This window comes from Amia ocellicauda, chromosome 1, assembly GCF_036373705.1.
Source record: "Amia ocellicauda isolate fAmiCal2 chromosome 1, fAmiCal2.hap1, whole genome shotgun sequence".
In the NCBI taxonomy this organism is placed as follows: domain Eukaryota; kingdom Metazoa; phylum Chordata; class Actinopteri; order Amiiformes; family Amiidae; genus Amia; species Amia ocellicauda.
In genome coordinates this window covers 11,685,052-11,699,430 of record NC_089850.1, presented here as the reverse complement: position 1 = coordinate 11,699,430, position 14,379 = coordinate 11,685,052, and the positions used below count along the sequence as shown (strand labels likewise).

Here is a 14,379-nt window from a genome sequence, read left to right as displayed (position 1 = left end):
TCTGGCACTTTTCCTTCAAGGAGCATCATGAGAATTAACAACGAGCCACTCTTTCTGTCCACCTTGCTTTGCATACCTTGGTGTGTGAATTCATTGTGTGAATTTGATTCTCTCCTATCCTGCACTGGGATTAGGTCCGGCTCCATTGTACTTTAGTCATGCTTTTGTGAGGTGGCGATTCTCTGTGGACGTCACGGTTTTTCTCTACTTCCCCACATAAGCTGGCTTTAAACCTGCCTGTTCTTGTACAATCCTCCTTAAATCACTTTTTTTTTTTTTAGAGACTGAGTAAAACAGAGAGCTCACTCTAGTCCTGCATACTTTCCCTCTGTGATTTTGCAGTCGGTTGTCGCCTTTGAACGGTTATTTTCAAGTGTCTAATTGTAGAACGCTTGTTGGGCCCTTAAACACTTTACTGGACACAACATAAACCACAATATGCCACTCAATATTGGAATATTCCATGTGTTTTGGGGGGGATTTGGTGTTTTTTCTGTCTATTGTTTCCATGAGCAGTACTCTTAACAATAGACTTTTTAGTGTCTACTATTTAGTGGAATCTTTGAGAAAAACAAGATAGCAAGCTATTAATTATTATTATTATTATTATCGTACAGTAGTAGTATTACTTTTCCAATCTGACTTCTGTGGTATATAAATATGTGGAGTTTTTTTTTTTTTTTTATCTGCCTCTAAAATATAATGCAATGTAAATGAAGTATTTTATTAAAAAGATTTTCACTTAAACAGAATCAATCATTCCCATGCGAGTGGGTTCTGAGCTAAATAAACGTTTACAGAATCTGTTCACTGAATTCCTCATTTGAGCCCCGGCTCGGCTCACTTGATGACTGCCACTTCTCCGAGCTGTCAATCTCTGTGATGAGGCGGGACAAACGCATCAGTGATCCGCTGATGTCTGTAGCTGGCCGGGCTGAGCTGGAGAGCCCGAGTGATTGATGCTAATGACTGATGGTACAGCCCCAATGAGGAAGGCCAGGGCTCAATGAGAAATTAATTATATAGATTAATATTTAATGTGGTGTTTGAGTTTCCAACACGTATGATTGGTTGAATAACACAGTAAAATTAGAAACGCAAACCCGCAAACAGAGCCATTCAAAAACTGGGCATCCGTCTCACATCTTGATGAAATACAAAAAATCCTCTCATTATACCTGGCAGGTGGACAGTAACACCATTAGACCACATATTTCAACTAAAAGTGAAAACATACAAAAAGTATAAACGGATTGCAATTGGAGTTGAAAACGGTCACCTTTCTTCACAGAAGCTGAGAGTGAGGGAGAGTAGGCCTCTTATCTTTTCATACCTCAACAACAGATTGATGGGGAAAGCTATTCCTTTTGGCAAATAATTTAATGAGGACTTGTAAAGCAAGCACCACAATCAAACTAATACAAAACCTCACTTTTATACGTCAAAGACAAAACAAAGATAAACTTATCCGCTTGATTTCGTATCTCGTCGGGAATAAGCAAGTGCGGCCCTGTTTGCGTTATTTCGAAAGCACTAGTTTGGCCATTTATTGAGTCACCTTGTCGTCTTCGTCCCTTCATGGGTGCTGGAGCCATTGTCCTTTTTGCTGAACACTACTTTGGAAATGTTACTTATATCCCTCAGCAGCACGGCGATTTGTTTGGGAGGCAAGGTTAATACGACTCGAGCCTAATACTGTATGTGCTCAACCAGAACCACTGCAAACCTTATCTGTCTCCTGCGCCCACTGTCAGCCTGCAGACTTTGTGGGATTTCACACTTGTCATTCAGCCATACTTGTGGAAGGCGTATTGCACTGATGGGCACCTAAGATGGTAGACGGTGTGCTGAATTCAGCTTTTAACAATGACAGTGTCAGCTTTTCACCTGCCTCTCTTTAGTTGCTCAGGCAGAAAAACGTCCGAGATACGTCTTCCGAAAGTGGATTGTGATGTTCTGAAAAAGGCCTCCTAAACAGTCTGCATTCATCCACGGCAAACCGAACCTCATCGCTGTGCTGGAGTTTTTTTTTTTTTTTTTTTTTGCAGTGACAAAAAAAATCGTAAGCCTTGCTTTTTTTATAGCTCCGGTTTTGAGACGTTGCCACTTTTCAGTCTCCATCAAGCAATCAAATGCACTGTAACATAATCTGTGTTCCCTGGCATTGGGATTTTCCTCTAGCCAGGAAGCACTCAGTAAATTGATTTTTGTGTTCTGCTAGATTTGTGCCAGTCCGAGGAAAGGGAGAAAAAAACATTTTTCAACCTGACGCGCTCTAAACCATTGCAAAAAGGCCTGCATTATCTGCTATGGGGATATTAACACTGTTATATTCAGTTCTGGCTGTGTGGAATCAGACGTTCGCGGGGATTCATCAATAATTCGGGACACATACACATGTACAGCAGGAGAAGCGCTTTGCTTTTAAAGTCTCTTAGTCCCTGGCAATTTCAGAAATACCTCTGAATAATTCGAGATTTTCATGGACATTTGACTTTCACCTTTTTATTAATGTACTGGAGAAATTCCAAATCGATGATGTTCTGATGTCATCTCGCTGCATTAATCCAAAGTCCCCCTCCATGAAATTGGTTGACTATTAAAAAAAAACACACACACATATTAAAAGACAAGAAAAACAGAAAGATCTTTCCATTCCTCTTCATTTGGAGGAGTAGAGTATTCATATTTCATGTGTAAAAGACATGTAAAGTTGGAGGTTTCAATTTGGCTTGTTTTGCTTCCTTATCATGCTGTGACTGGATGGTGTCCTATTTATATCTCTCAGTTCCTTGTGCTGTTTACTGCAGGACAGCAGCTGAGTTAGTATGAGGCCGGGGTCTCTTGGCTGCCCCTACAGATTGTTAGAAATGTGTTTCTTCTGCTCACATTCCTCCCAGATCACACTGCAGGTAGTTTCTGTTACATTTAGAGCTTTGAGTGCTTCTGTATCGGATTCCTGTACACGTAAGTTGTTTTTATTGTTATGTTGAGAAACTATTTGTGTAAAGTACTCCTTGGACTATGATTTTGAGATTCATTGGGTGGCACAATTTACTTTGAATTGTGGGTAATCTTTGTAGCTTTGTCTTAACACCTATTATAGCTTAAGAAATAATCAGAGTGTAAAGATCAGGTTCAGGTGATCTTAACCAGACACTCACTGTGCTGTTGAAGTATGATCCTGACATCTCTCTCTCCTGGTTGTCAACTTCACATTAGTTTTGCACCAATATTGAGGTCCTCTCTGTGTGTATGTATGTTGTGTGTGCATTTTAAAGTACCGTATTAAACCCAGCAGTTCAACATTAAGTACTATTAGCGTTGTTTCTTCCCTGGCCACACTGCTAGTGTAACAATCCACTTACTGAGAGCATGCCTCGTGAAATGATAGCAATTTTCCAACAATTCACATCCTTTTAACCTTGGCAATGTCAGTGCTTCCTTACTTTTTGCCTTAAGGCTACATAAGCAAAAGGAATTTTTACACAGCCTGCTACACGATTTCTATTCTTGTCCGGTGGTATTTCGCAATTCCTCCTCAGTGAGTTGGGAGCTGTCCACCTTCCTGGCAAGGAGGTTCGCTGGACGTTAATTCCTCCTGTCTCCCTCCTTCAGGTTAGCAGCGGCAGATCACTAACAAAGCAAAAATGTAAATAAGCCAAACAGATCTTTATGTCAGGACAGCCATTGTCAGCTGTTTTTTGGTGCGGTGTAAGCAGAGGTGTTGTTTAAATATTAAGCAGGGGCTCGGGGTGGCCGGGGAGAGTTACCTCGCGATGTCTGTGACTCCCCGATCGATGCTCTGTCAGGGGCCGGAGTATTAATAAAAGAAAAATTTACGGATTGGATGTGTCCTGCTGAGAAAAGTCAGAAAATGTTATACTGTAATCTTATTAGCATTGCACAGTACAGTCATATTTATCTTACATAATTAATTCCAAAAAACAGGAGGGTCACTCGTCCTTGTAGTTACTCCTTAACTCTTTAAATGTTGTGTGCATTTAACCATTTCTTAGTAGATTTGGATGTATGCTTTGGATCCTTGTCATGCTGGAATGGAGTTCATGATTCCTCTATCTTAACAAGAGCTCCAGGAAATGTAGATGCAAAACCACTTCAAAACATAATAGCTCCCCCGCCATATTTCACAGTGGGCACCTTGTTTACGCCAAATATAAGACTGATGAGCATGTCCAAAAGCTCAACTTTTGAGTCATCTGACCATAAGACATGGTCCCAGTTGTCATTGAATTGGAGTTTGGGCAATTCGAGTTGCTTCTTATTGTGGTTCATCCTCAGTTCGCCCGGCCATGAATGCTACATTATACACCCCCCAACATTAAACCTTCGTAGACCTCCTTATAGTTTCAGAAGCTTCCATTGGCCTTCCAAGGAGTAGAATGTTGTTGTAGATGTGTTTGTGTTGGATTTTATTTAGTGGAACACTTAGAGGTGTGAATAAACGTGACCCTCCGGTTTCCAGGAATTAAATTAATTATTTACGACTAACATGGCTTGTGCAGTGCTAACACAATTACAGTATAACATTTTATAGACTTTTTTTCAGCACCTTTTTCATTTTATTTTATTTTATTCCGATGTATTTGAGGGTATAAGTAATTCTGGAGGACATTGTATATGTGTTATTTCTGTGGCTACAGAGGATGTCCACTCCGGTTTTAAGTTTGTCATGTACGTAAGACTTTGTTAATACCACTTATTTAGCCTTTTCATGTGCGACCCACTACACTAGAGAGGAATCCACCTGAATCTTCAGAAAACGTACTAGGTTTTCAAGTGCTTCCTTCTGTGACTTGTGTTTAGCTCCTCGTTTTTGGTTGTAAACAGGTGGAACTGGACCCATTGTGTTAAACTAGGCCTCCCGTTGGCTTGATCCCAGAACTGGCATCCCCTAACACACAGCAGTTTTATGTGTGTGTGTTTTAAGTAAGCGTGTATCAGCCGAGCTTTGCCCCAGTGGTGGCGATGGCCTTGTTCTTCCTAATGATAAACAGCTACTTGGAATGGCAACAAGAAGAGGCAGATTTCTCAAGTAGCTGAGGTCCATCAGTGGCATTTAACATTGCTTTGTTTTTTCTTTTCCTTTTAAAGATGAGATTTAAGCTTTCTTAAGAGGGCTTTTTAGTAAGCTGTTTATCAGCTCTTGCTTGAAGTGTTTCCAGCCTCTGAGCGTTTAAAGGTCACTGGGAGCTGCCGAGTGAGAGAGCGTATGTCATGGGGACCGTGCGGCGCAACAGAACAGGCTTTTTATTGTGGCACGTTCACTGGCTCCTGCTCCTCATTCGCACATCACATTAACATTTTTAATTGGGAGCCTTCCAAGCTGTTGGGCATCGCATGTTAAACGTATATTATGATAATGACGGTTTGTGCGAAAAATACATTCTCGCCGCGCGTCAAGGCCTGTTTACGCTTTGGTATCTTCCTGGTAATTGGAGAGTCCTCTAGCCATGCGATTCCGGGGCTGAAATAAGAGCCGCGCTTTATGGAAATGCCACGTTTGATTGTGATGGGGCTTCGGTGGTATTCATTAAGGCCAGGACGTAAACGAGCATTTTATCAACTGCCGCGTGGAAGGAATGAAAGGAGGACTTGGCTGCTGTAGATGCTGCTTTTGAAACCAGGCATTAAGGGATAGTCAATGAGAAAGATCACTTCAGACATGTATTTAGAGTGTGGGTATCTGAATGGTAATGAGCAACCAGTTTTCTCTTTATATGCTTCAAAGGGACAATTTCCTACAATCTCGTTGGCTCCCCTGAAGGCATTAACCCCTGATAAATACCATAATTTGCAGGGATATAACTGTATCGGCAATAAGTGTAAAAAATTTTCCCTGCAGTTGTATGCAAGTCTTATTTATGTCTATGTTCGCATGTAGGCAGTTAATACAGCAGTCTATCAGATACTTTTACGTGAAAACAGATTGCCACAAGCACCTGTTTTCCTTGAAGAGAACCACAATTGCAGCTTTAAAACACTGAAATAAAGGGCGATAATGGAGGTATACTGAAATGATAGTCTTATCACTTACCTACTGTGGGAGTAGGTATTGTTTTTGTCATCCTCACCCCCCCTTCCTCTGACTGATTTCTATCCAGTATGAACAAAACAGCTCCCCCTAGTGGGAAAACTCAATTATCAGCAATTAGTGCAACAATAAAAATAATAATTATACGAGTACTAATACATCTAATCTTTAAATTGCACAATATGAACAATGTTATATTTAAATGTATTCTCATCAGTTTACTAACATTACACTAAGTTACCAATTAAAAACGCTGTTGGTTGTACTGATTTTGCCGTAGGAACAATAGGTTATATTATATATGGTAGATGTATGCTCCATTCACGGTGCTCTGGTAGTGGCATGGATTTATAAATGACAATGAGTTGCAATACATCAAATCACAGTTACATCTGGTGCATCGGGCATATTGAGGTATTACACAGAGTGTGACCTCATTTCAGGCCCATTTCCACCCTTGCACTCTGTACTGGCTGGTAATGCTCTCTGTTTTATAGTCAAGGAGCAGATCCATCTGCCCATACTGCTTATGTGAAGTAGCACACCAAACAATGGATTTGATTTTGCTCTTCCCTGCAGGATTATACAAGTCATTAAGTTTCATTAAATGCAGTCAAATATCAATATTATTTCTTGTTCTGAAAATATATTTAAAAAAATAAGAATAACACTTTGTTGTGGGAAAAGTGCAGATTTCTCAATCTGGGAAGCCCCTCTTTGATAAGCTAGCTTGCATTATTGCTGTGCCCAATCCAAGGGGTTTGTGTAATTGAAGAAGCAGAAAAAAGATCACACACAAGGATTTATAGGTCACTCTTCAGACTCTACAATAAATGGCGGCCCGTGACCCAGAGGAGATGCCGTGGAGACCCCCTTTTATCACAGTTAGCACAGTTCTGAATCCAATGACTTATCAGGGATTTTGAATTCTGTCTTTTTCGATGCTGTAGTCCAAGGCGCGTAGAAAACAAAATCTCTACAATTTATTCTGCAGTCAACAAGAGTTTCCCAGACTACATTACATAAGCCACTTGTTAGGATTTTGCTCAGTCTTGGCTCTGAATAGTTATTTTGTTTTTGATGCCATTCTGCACAGTGATTTATTCCCCAAAGCTTAAAACCACCCTGTGAAATGATATTCACTTTGGATAGCAAGTTAAAAAGTGTTAGTGTTATCTGTGATGAAATAACATCTCTATATGTACATATTTAGTTTGAGTACCAGAATTTGCTTTAAGTGCATAAAGAGAAATGACTAACCTGCTTCATAAAGTAATTTTACTCTCTGCTTTCTTAAGCAATCAGAGTTATGGGCAAAAAAGCCCCTCTCGATTGTAACCTTTCTTACCTTCTTGTGTTTAAATTGATTATGTGTTAAGTAGTTAAGGACAATCTTTTTGGTGACTGAAACAAATCTCTGAACTATCTTGCGTGTTCAGATATTAGTCACTGATCTCGACCGTCATTTTCGCCTTTCATTGGTCTAATTTATCATGATGGTCAAGACCTAAAAGTAATGAACCGAGCTTTTGTGTGTTTTAAGTGAAAAATTCTCATCACTGATGTTAATGCATCAGAGTATTAGAAGTGAATTGTATGGGAGACGTTAAGTGATACGGGATTGACAGCAGCCCTAATTGCGTTATTAAATAGCTTTGGGATTTCTCCCTGCTCCCTCGTTCTGCACAGAAGTGCCTAAATGTGCAGACGCTGAAGTATTTTGGTTCATTATGAGGGTGTGTGGTGGAATTTAGATACTTAAATCGATAGATATATAGATGGATGTTTTTGTTTTGTTTTGTTGATCATTGTTAAGGGGTACATCTGTTCAGGTACAGGTATTTAAAGGAATACCACTGAGTGAATTATATATATATATAATTTTTCCCTTTATATACATTTATTGCCTTTATTTAGGGGAGGCTTATACACTGGATCTCATTAATAATAAATGTGGATGTAAAGTAGAAACGGCAGGTAGGAGCTATTGACACTAATTGAATAAAAAATTAAATAAATAGCCTCTCTCTCTCTCTCTCTCTCTCTCTCTCTCTTTTTTTTTTGAGTTGAGCGATGTGGAAGGCTGCTGAACCGTCAGCTGAAAATATAGGGCCCCTCGGAAGAAAGGGAGAGGATTTATTGTATTGATTAACGGCACTGAAGCGGCGCACCGGCCCACCGCTCGGCTGGCTAATCCTGGGCTCTCCATTCGTGCGTCTCTGACCTCCCCGCGCCGGCGCCCGCCAGCCACACAAATCCAGGCAGTCAGCCTCCTGATGGGCCCTGTCGTTGACTAATGAAGAGCAGAATTAGTTCAGGCGTGAGACAAACCGAGTGCCGACACCAATCCCAAAATGCATTAATCCTTAATAATCCAAATCTGCATGTGTATAAATGGTATACACCATGGCGGTTAATGCCGGCGTGCCCTTCCAAACACAATGTGACAGTGGAGTCTGTTCTGGAACCAATTCCCCCAGCGAGCTCGCCTTTTAATAAGTTACAAGGGAGAGGTGACCTTGCCGGAGCCACACAGACTTGAGACTTTAATCAGCATTAACTGGCTGCCGGTGCAAGAGTGCACAGCCACCCTCTGGAAACTTTGCTGCCTTGTTAGACTCTAGGCGGCTCGATCAACAGCAGCATGAACTCAGAAGAGTGCAGGGTACAACTCACTAGACTCCACTGATCTCATTAGATAACCTTTAAATATCCCGAAACGGTTTCCTCTTCCACAGTTTCTCGGGCCCTGCAAAGGTGGAAGGTTTGCATCACATTTTGGCATTGAGTTCCTGTTAGGATATTTAAGTTTGGTCCAACTCCTGGTGAAGGTCGTGCCCCCTTTCTTTCTGGGAAGAGGTGATCTTCAAATCCAAAGTTTATGCAGAATGGACACGGTGCGGCTTGTGTTTTAGAAGAGCAAAACGGCAGCCTTGGCCACTTAAAATGAAAACGAGGAAAAACAGGCCAACCCAAGTAATTGGCATTGAAAGGAATATTGATTATAGTCCAATACACTTACTGTAGCACTTTGTATACAATTAAATACAAATATTTGCTGTTCCGACTAGTTACTGTGTATCTATCACTCCACATGGAGTTGGCCTCGCCCTCACAGCCCCAGCATTTGGTCCGAGCCCAAGTACCATTGGGCTGGGCTTCAGAAATCATGTCTTTAATACTTCTCATTTTTTTAATGTTCTTACTTCTTGTCTGCTATTATTTGTTTAATTGATTTAGTGTGTGTTTATTTTATCTGTATTATAGACATTTTCATATGCAGAGGCTGTGTACAGTATTTTAGATACTTGAGCACAGCGTCATTAATCAGTTTGACACTTAAGGCACTTAGCTTATCAGTACTGGATGTATAATAGTTTTCATTTACAGCGGGAAACATGCAGGAATGAACAACAAAACCTCTTATTTTGTCTGTTTTATTAGTCCAATTGCAAATATACCACGACCTGATTCTTTGGTCTTTTTTTAAACTGCTTCATATTTATAATGAGTATCTGTGTGTTTACTTTATTGGGAAACAAGAATGGCATGAGACTATAAAAAAAAGCATCAGAGAACATCCCGTAGTCATTACTTTCCCAAATTTAATCTAACCCAAGGAAGGGAAAAAAAACATAAAGGTCCTCTGAGTTGAAATGCTTCAGAATCTACTAGGAACTGACTTGTTTTTTCTACCAGTTGTCTTCCTTAATTATTTAATTAACCACGTCCCATCAAGATTCTATCTCGTTCATTGTGAGATATATTGCATTATGTCACATTTTATCATCACCACCTTCCAATCCCGAAGTGTACGAATTAAAAGTGAAACCTGGTGTTAAACTGGTATCATGTTGGCGTCCCAGAACCAATGAATATATAATGTCAGTTTTTCAACTATAAGTTGGAGTACGTGCTAATAACAACTTAAAAGGACTGAAATGAAAAGCACATATCCTGGCTTGTGTCTGTACTAGTTACGGCTCAAACATGAGTCTTAATGGGTCTTGAAGCCTACAGGGCCGCGCTTAATTCACACATTTTACAAAGCTTGAATCAATTTGCAGGCTGCAGCTTATTATGGTGTTTATTGTAGATGTTAGCATGTATTGAATCTTTGTGGTGCTGGGGGACTGCAAGGCTGGTTGAAAAAGTGAATCAATGCCACTTAATGGTACTTTAATTGTAAATCATTGTTCTGAACTCTGTGCTTTCCTTCAGATGGAAACTTTTATAAATGCTCTTGAGTTTTATGTCCTGAATTTGGATTTTCCTAAATATCTTAATGCGATCTGTTGGTTTCAAGGCGCCCCTTCTGTCACATACCAGTTTCTCCACCAATTACAATTACCCTTCCCTCACTGGTTCTGATTTCAGTAATAAAGACCATAGCATTGTGATGTTGAAAAGCTTCAGCCATATAAACTGGCAGGAATCCACAGTTTTGGAAAATATTCTACTCTTAAGTAGCAGCATAGGATCCATCGCTACATCTCTGTATATGATCATAGTTCTTCAGTTGATAATTTTAAATATTCACGGTGACATTCACACAATCTTAGGTTTTGAAGCTGTTGCTTAAAGACACGTTGAATAAAGACACGTTTTGGCAAAATAAACTAAACATTGCATCATGTTTCAAAAGCACCGAGCAGAATTGTTAGTGCTTAACTTCATCAACACTATTTCCTATGTGGATTGTGGAAGGCATACGTAAATAAAGAAGGATGTCTGTTGTCAAGCTTTGCCCTTTTTGCATGTCAGTGGCACCATTGTGAGTCAGCCCCTTGTCTTAAAATTAATTTAAATGATCACAGATTTTAGTTTGAATTCTTGGAGAGGTAGCTGACTGGCATTGGGGGGTTTTTGAACGAGAGACTGAGCCGATGGCGTCGAGAGGCATGCGACAAGTGACATGTTTCCACAGTCAAAGTGATAATTTTATCATTCTTCTATTTATTTATTTTTCTTTCTGAGTGTAAAAGCAATTAACAAAATGTCCTTTCCAAAAAAATAGATATGAAATTCAGCCTCTGGCTATAGTAATTTAATCTCTAAACAATGTCAGACATGTCTTAATACCCTAAAGAATAAACACATGAATAAGGGAAATGCAGCTGAAAGAATTGTAAGAATGGAATTTCTGGATATTCTGAAAGTTGTACCAAGACCCTTGTGCTGTAAGAAAGTGAAAATAATAAATCAGTTTTCCATAAGGCATTTGGCACTCTTTTTATTATTATTCACTATGTATCTCACCGTAACTGGTCTTTAGGTACCATTGTTTAGTTTAGTCCTTTATTTGGTTGATGGTTTAATCCAAAGGGATTTACATGGGTACCTGTTAATACAGTTGGCTTTTTACTGGGAGCAATCTGGGTTGAAGTACCGTACTCAACGGTACAGCAGCCATAACCACACCCAGGTTTGAACCTGTGACCCACAAGTTCACAACCCTAACCACTACTCTACATGACTTCCCTTTGTTTCATATTGTCAGTGTCTGTTCCTCACTAACACAAGCCTGCTTGCTCTACTTCCACAGGCAGCCAGATGGCCCCCCACACTCCTGGTAACCTGTCGGACACAGGCTCCCACTCCGCCTTGAGCCAGTCCCCGATGTCTCAGGAGAGGGGTAAGTTCAAGTTCAAGTTCAAGTTCAAATTCAAGAGAGGCCAATCTGGCAAAGTGTCCGTTTCTCAGCTCTCAAACCTGGGGAATGGTCTCCTCTGTCCATCCCACTCAGTCTTCGCTTCTGAATGCTAACTGAGCATGCAAGGTCCGAGTCTTTGAGGTCTAAGCCCAAGAATTTTTTCTCTCTCTCTCCCCCATCTGACACCTGCCTGGTTCTTTAGGCTGTTCGCAGTATCCTCTGTATTTCAATATTGATTTGCTTAGAGAGTTCATCAGAGTAAATCCATGCATGTCTCGGGCTCGGGGTGGCTGGGGGCAGGCCGGTTCATCTCGTTGTAAGTGTGCATGTGGGAGCAATAGTAAACGGTCTGGAAAGCTGCAGTGTTTGTTATTGGATGAAGCCGGAGAAAAATGACTACACTGGCTTTCTCGTACGTATGAACAATACAGCCCCCCCACCCCCCGCTCTCCTCCTGAACCAATATAAGTCAACCCAATCAGCTCAGCAGTCAAGGTAGGACTGTAAAAGATACCATTCATTTAGGGCTGAGGCTCCTAATACATGTACCCAACCCCCCACTGGGACACATACAACAATCCCATTTCTCTCTATCTTCCGGAGTGATTTCAAGATGAGGAATAGCATTGCAAATAGCTGTACGAAACAATGAAGGTGTAATGGTATTTCGGTTTCTTGTTATTTACAGTTGTAGCCTTGGTTAGATCTCTCTTACTATGAATCTAGTTTTAGGCTCTCTGACATATTCTTTGGTTTCTGTTGTTTACATTACTAATATTAACTGCATAACTCTAAACCTTATCCGCCACTAAATTGGTGTGGTGTACCACCTGGTTTTATAAGCTGTGGTTTACTTCAGAAGGATTGTCTTATATCCACTGGTTTTGGTAAATCCCGGCTGGTGATTGAAGTCATCATTCTGGCATTTAAAAATTGTCACATGTTGCAAAGATGTAGCAAAGAAAGTGCCAGGTACTCTAGCAAGCTAGTTTATAATTATTAACATGATTAAGCTATTTTTGCCTTCAAAACGGACTAGAATCCCCCAGAAACATTAATCATGGATGACTGATTTTATCACTCCAAAGTTTACTGACTTCCTGAAAATTGCCAGTGGGCCTTTTTACCACCCAGAATGGACTGGGGCCTTGTTACGCTATGCACCTGCCAAGACGTTCAATTTTAATTATAGATTACTCAAGATTAAAGCAGACCTCTGTGGATGCTCTCGAGCTCTGGTTAACTGGAGGCAAAAGGGTTCAAGGGCCTCTTTATTTAAGGGTAAGCTGTGTAGTATATGAATCTATTAGCAGCTTGGCATCTTCTAAGCCTGTGTTTAAGATTGTGGGCTGCTCTAACGAATATGTTGACACAATGGAGACCAGTCACAGTTCAGCTAATCTAAGGATGAAGAAGAGTACTTCATTTTATATGTAGGGTCAGGGAAAGTCACAGACTGGGGGGTTATTGTCCTTTTCCTCAATTCAGACCTGTTGTATGACCTAGTATTCGTAGCCAACATGATTCACAGTTGTTTCATACTTAAATCCTGTGTTGTGTTGTGAGCTATACCAGTATATACAGATATACAAAATCCTGACAGTTCGTTGCCAGGGGTTGCTAATAGGAACCACATAGCTGTAAAACTGGGAATTAACAGGTGTATAATTAATATACACTTCTAGGTAAGAGCCAGCTTTTTGAAAGGTTTAAAATACAGTTGCTAGGCTATGTTTAGACTGCTGTGTTGCTATTAATACAATCATAGCCTTCATAACGTCTGGAAAAGGGAGTGTTTGACACGTCCGGGTCACTTAATCTATGGGGAGATTTGTACTTGTGAGCCACTCTCATCTCCTCGCTGTCTGTCTGACTGACAGGAAACGCAAAAGATTACAGTTTTGGGCCGAAATACAAATCAGACAGAGTTTGGGTGTAAGTGCTTTGTCAAACCGGATGGAAAAACGTACCAAATTTAAGGCACCACCCTATCCATTCTGAAGTCACAGGCTTCTGTTGATATTAGTAATGTTACTGCTGCCTGATAATCACACACACAAACACACTTATATATATGTGTGTGTGTATATAGAAGATGCCTAATGTATATATTATGAAGTGCACAGCTATCAGAGGCCTGTTCATTTTCATAAATGTGTGTACTTGGTTGTCCAGTAAAGAGTACCGCTCTTTGCCAAACAGGAAAGCAGTCTAGAGTGCATTATTTGCTTTTAGCACTGTCTGCACAATATTCTCCCTTCCCATCCATTTTCCAGGCGATTTAAAATGCGGTATTATGCAGTCCTTTCAAAATTCCTTACTCTAATGGAAGTAAAACATTTCCATAATGTCCTCTAACGCCCTGTTTGCAGTCCAGGCACTTTCGTGGCACTCTTTGTCATCATAGAGTATTCAGTGCAAAATTGAAAGCAGCGCTGTTTGTGCCACAGTAAAATACAAATAAAAAAACAGCTGCTTGTTGAACCTGGATGGAGGTTGTAGAAGCATTATAGGAACTGAAGTGGGTTCAGTATCTGGTTGCTCGCATCAGAAGGTATTCTTTTAACATAATCGGCACCTCACTTCAGGGGGTAAATAGGACCGTTTTATATAGATTTCTAGTCTAGTTTGTTACAGGTTTATTTGCTGTTGGTCTTAAAATATCAGTCTG

At 40.3% G+C, this 14,379-nt stretch overlaps 1 protein-coding gene across 7 annotated transcripts in view; it reads left to right on the top strand.

Moving 5' to 3' along the window:
* The window catches only part of arid1b (AT-rich interactive domain 1B), a 180,955-nt gene that overhangs the window by 123,001 nt on the left and 43,575 nt on the right, over positions 1-14,379 (top strand). For all 7 annotated transcript variants that reach the window (XM_066718720.1, XM_066718555.1, XM_066718637.1 and 4 more), the window contains one exon: positions 11,601-11,690. In XM_066718720.1, the coding sequence (XP_066574817.1) occupies positions 11,601-11,690 (90 nt within the window). The remainder of the gene's footprint in view (positions 1-11,600; positions 11,691-14,379) is intronic.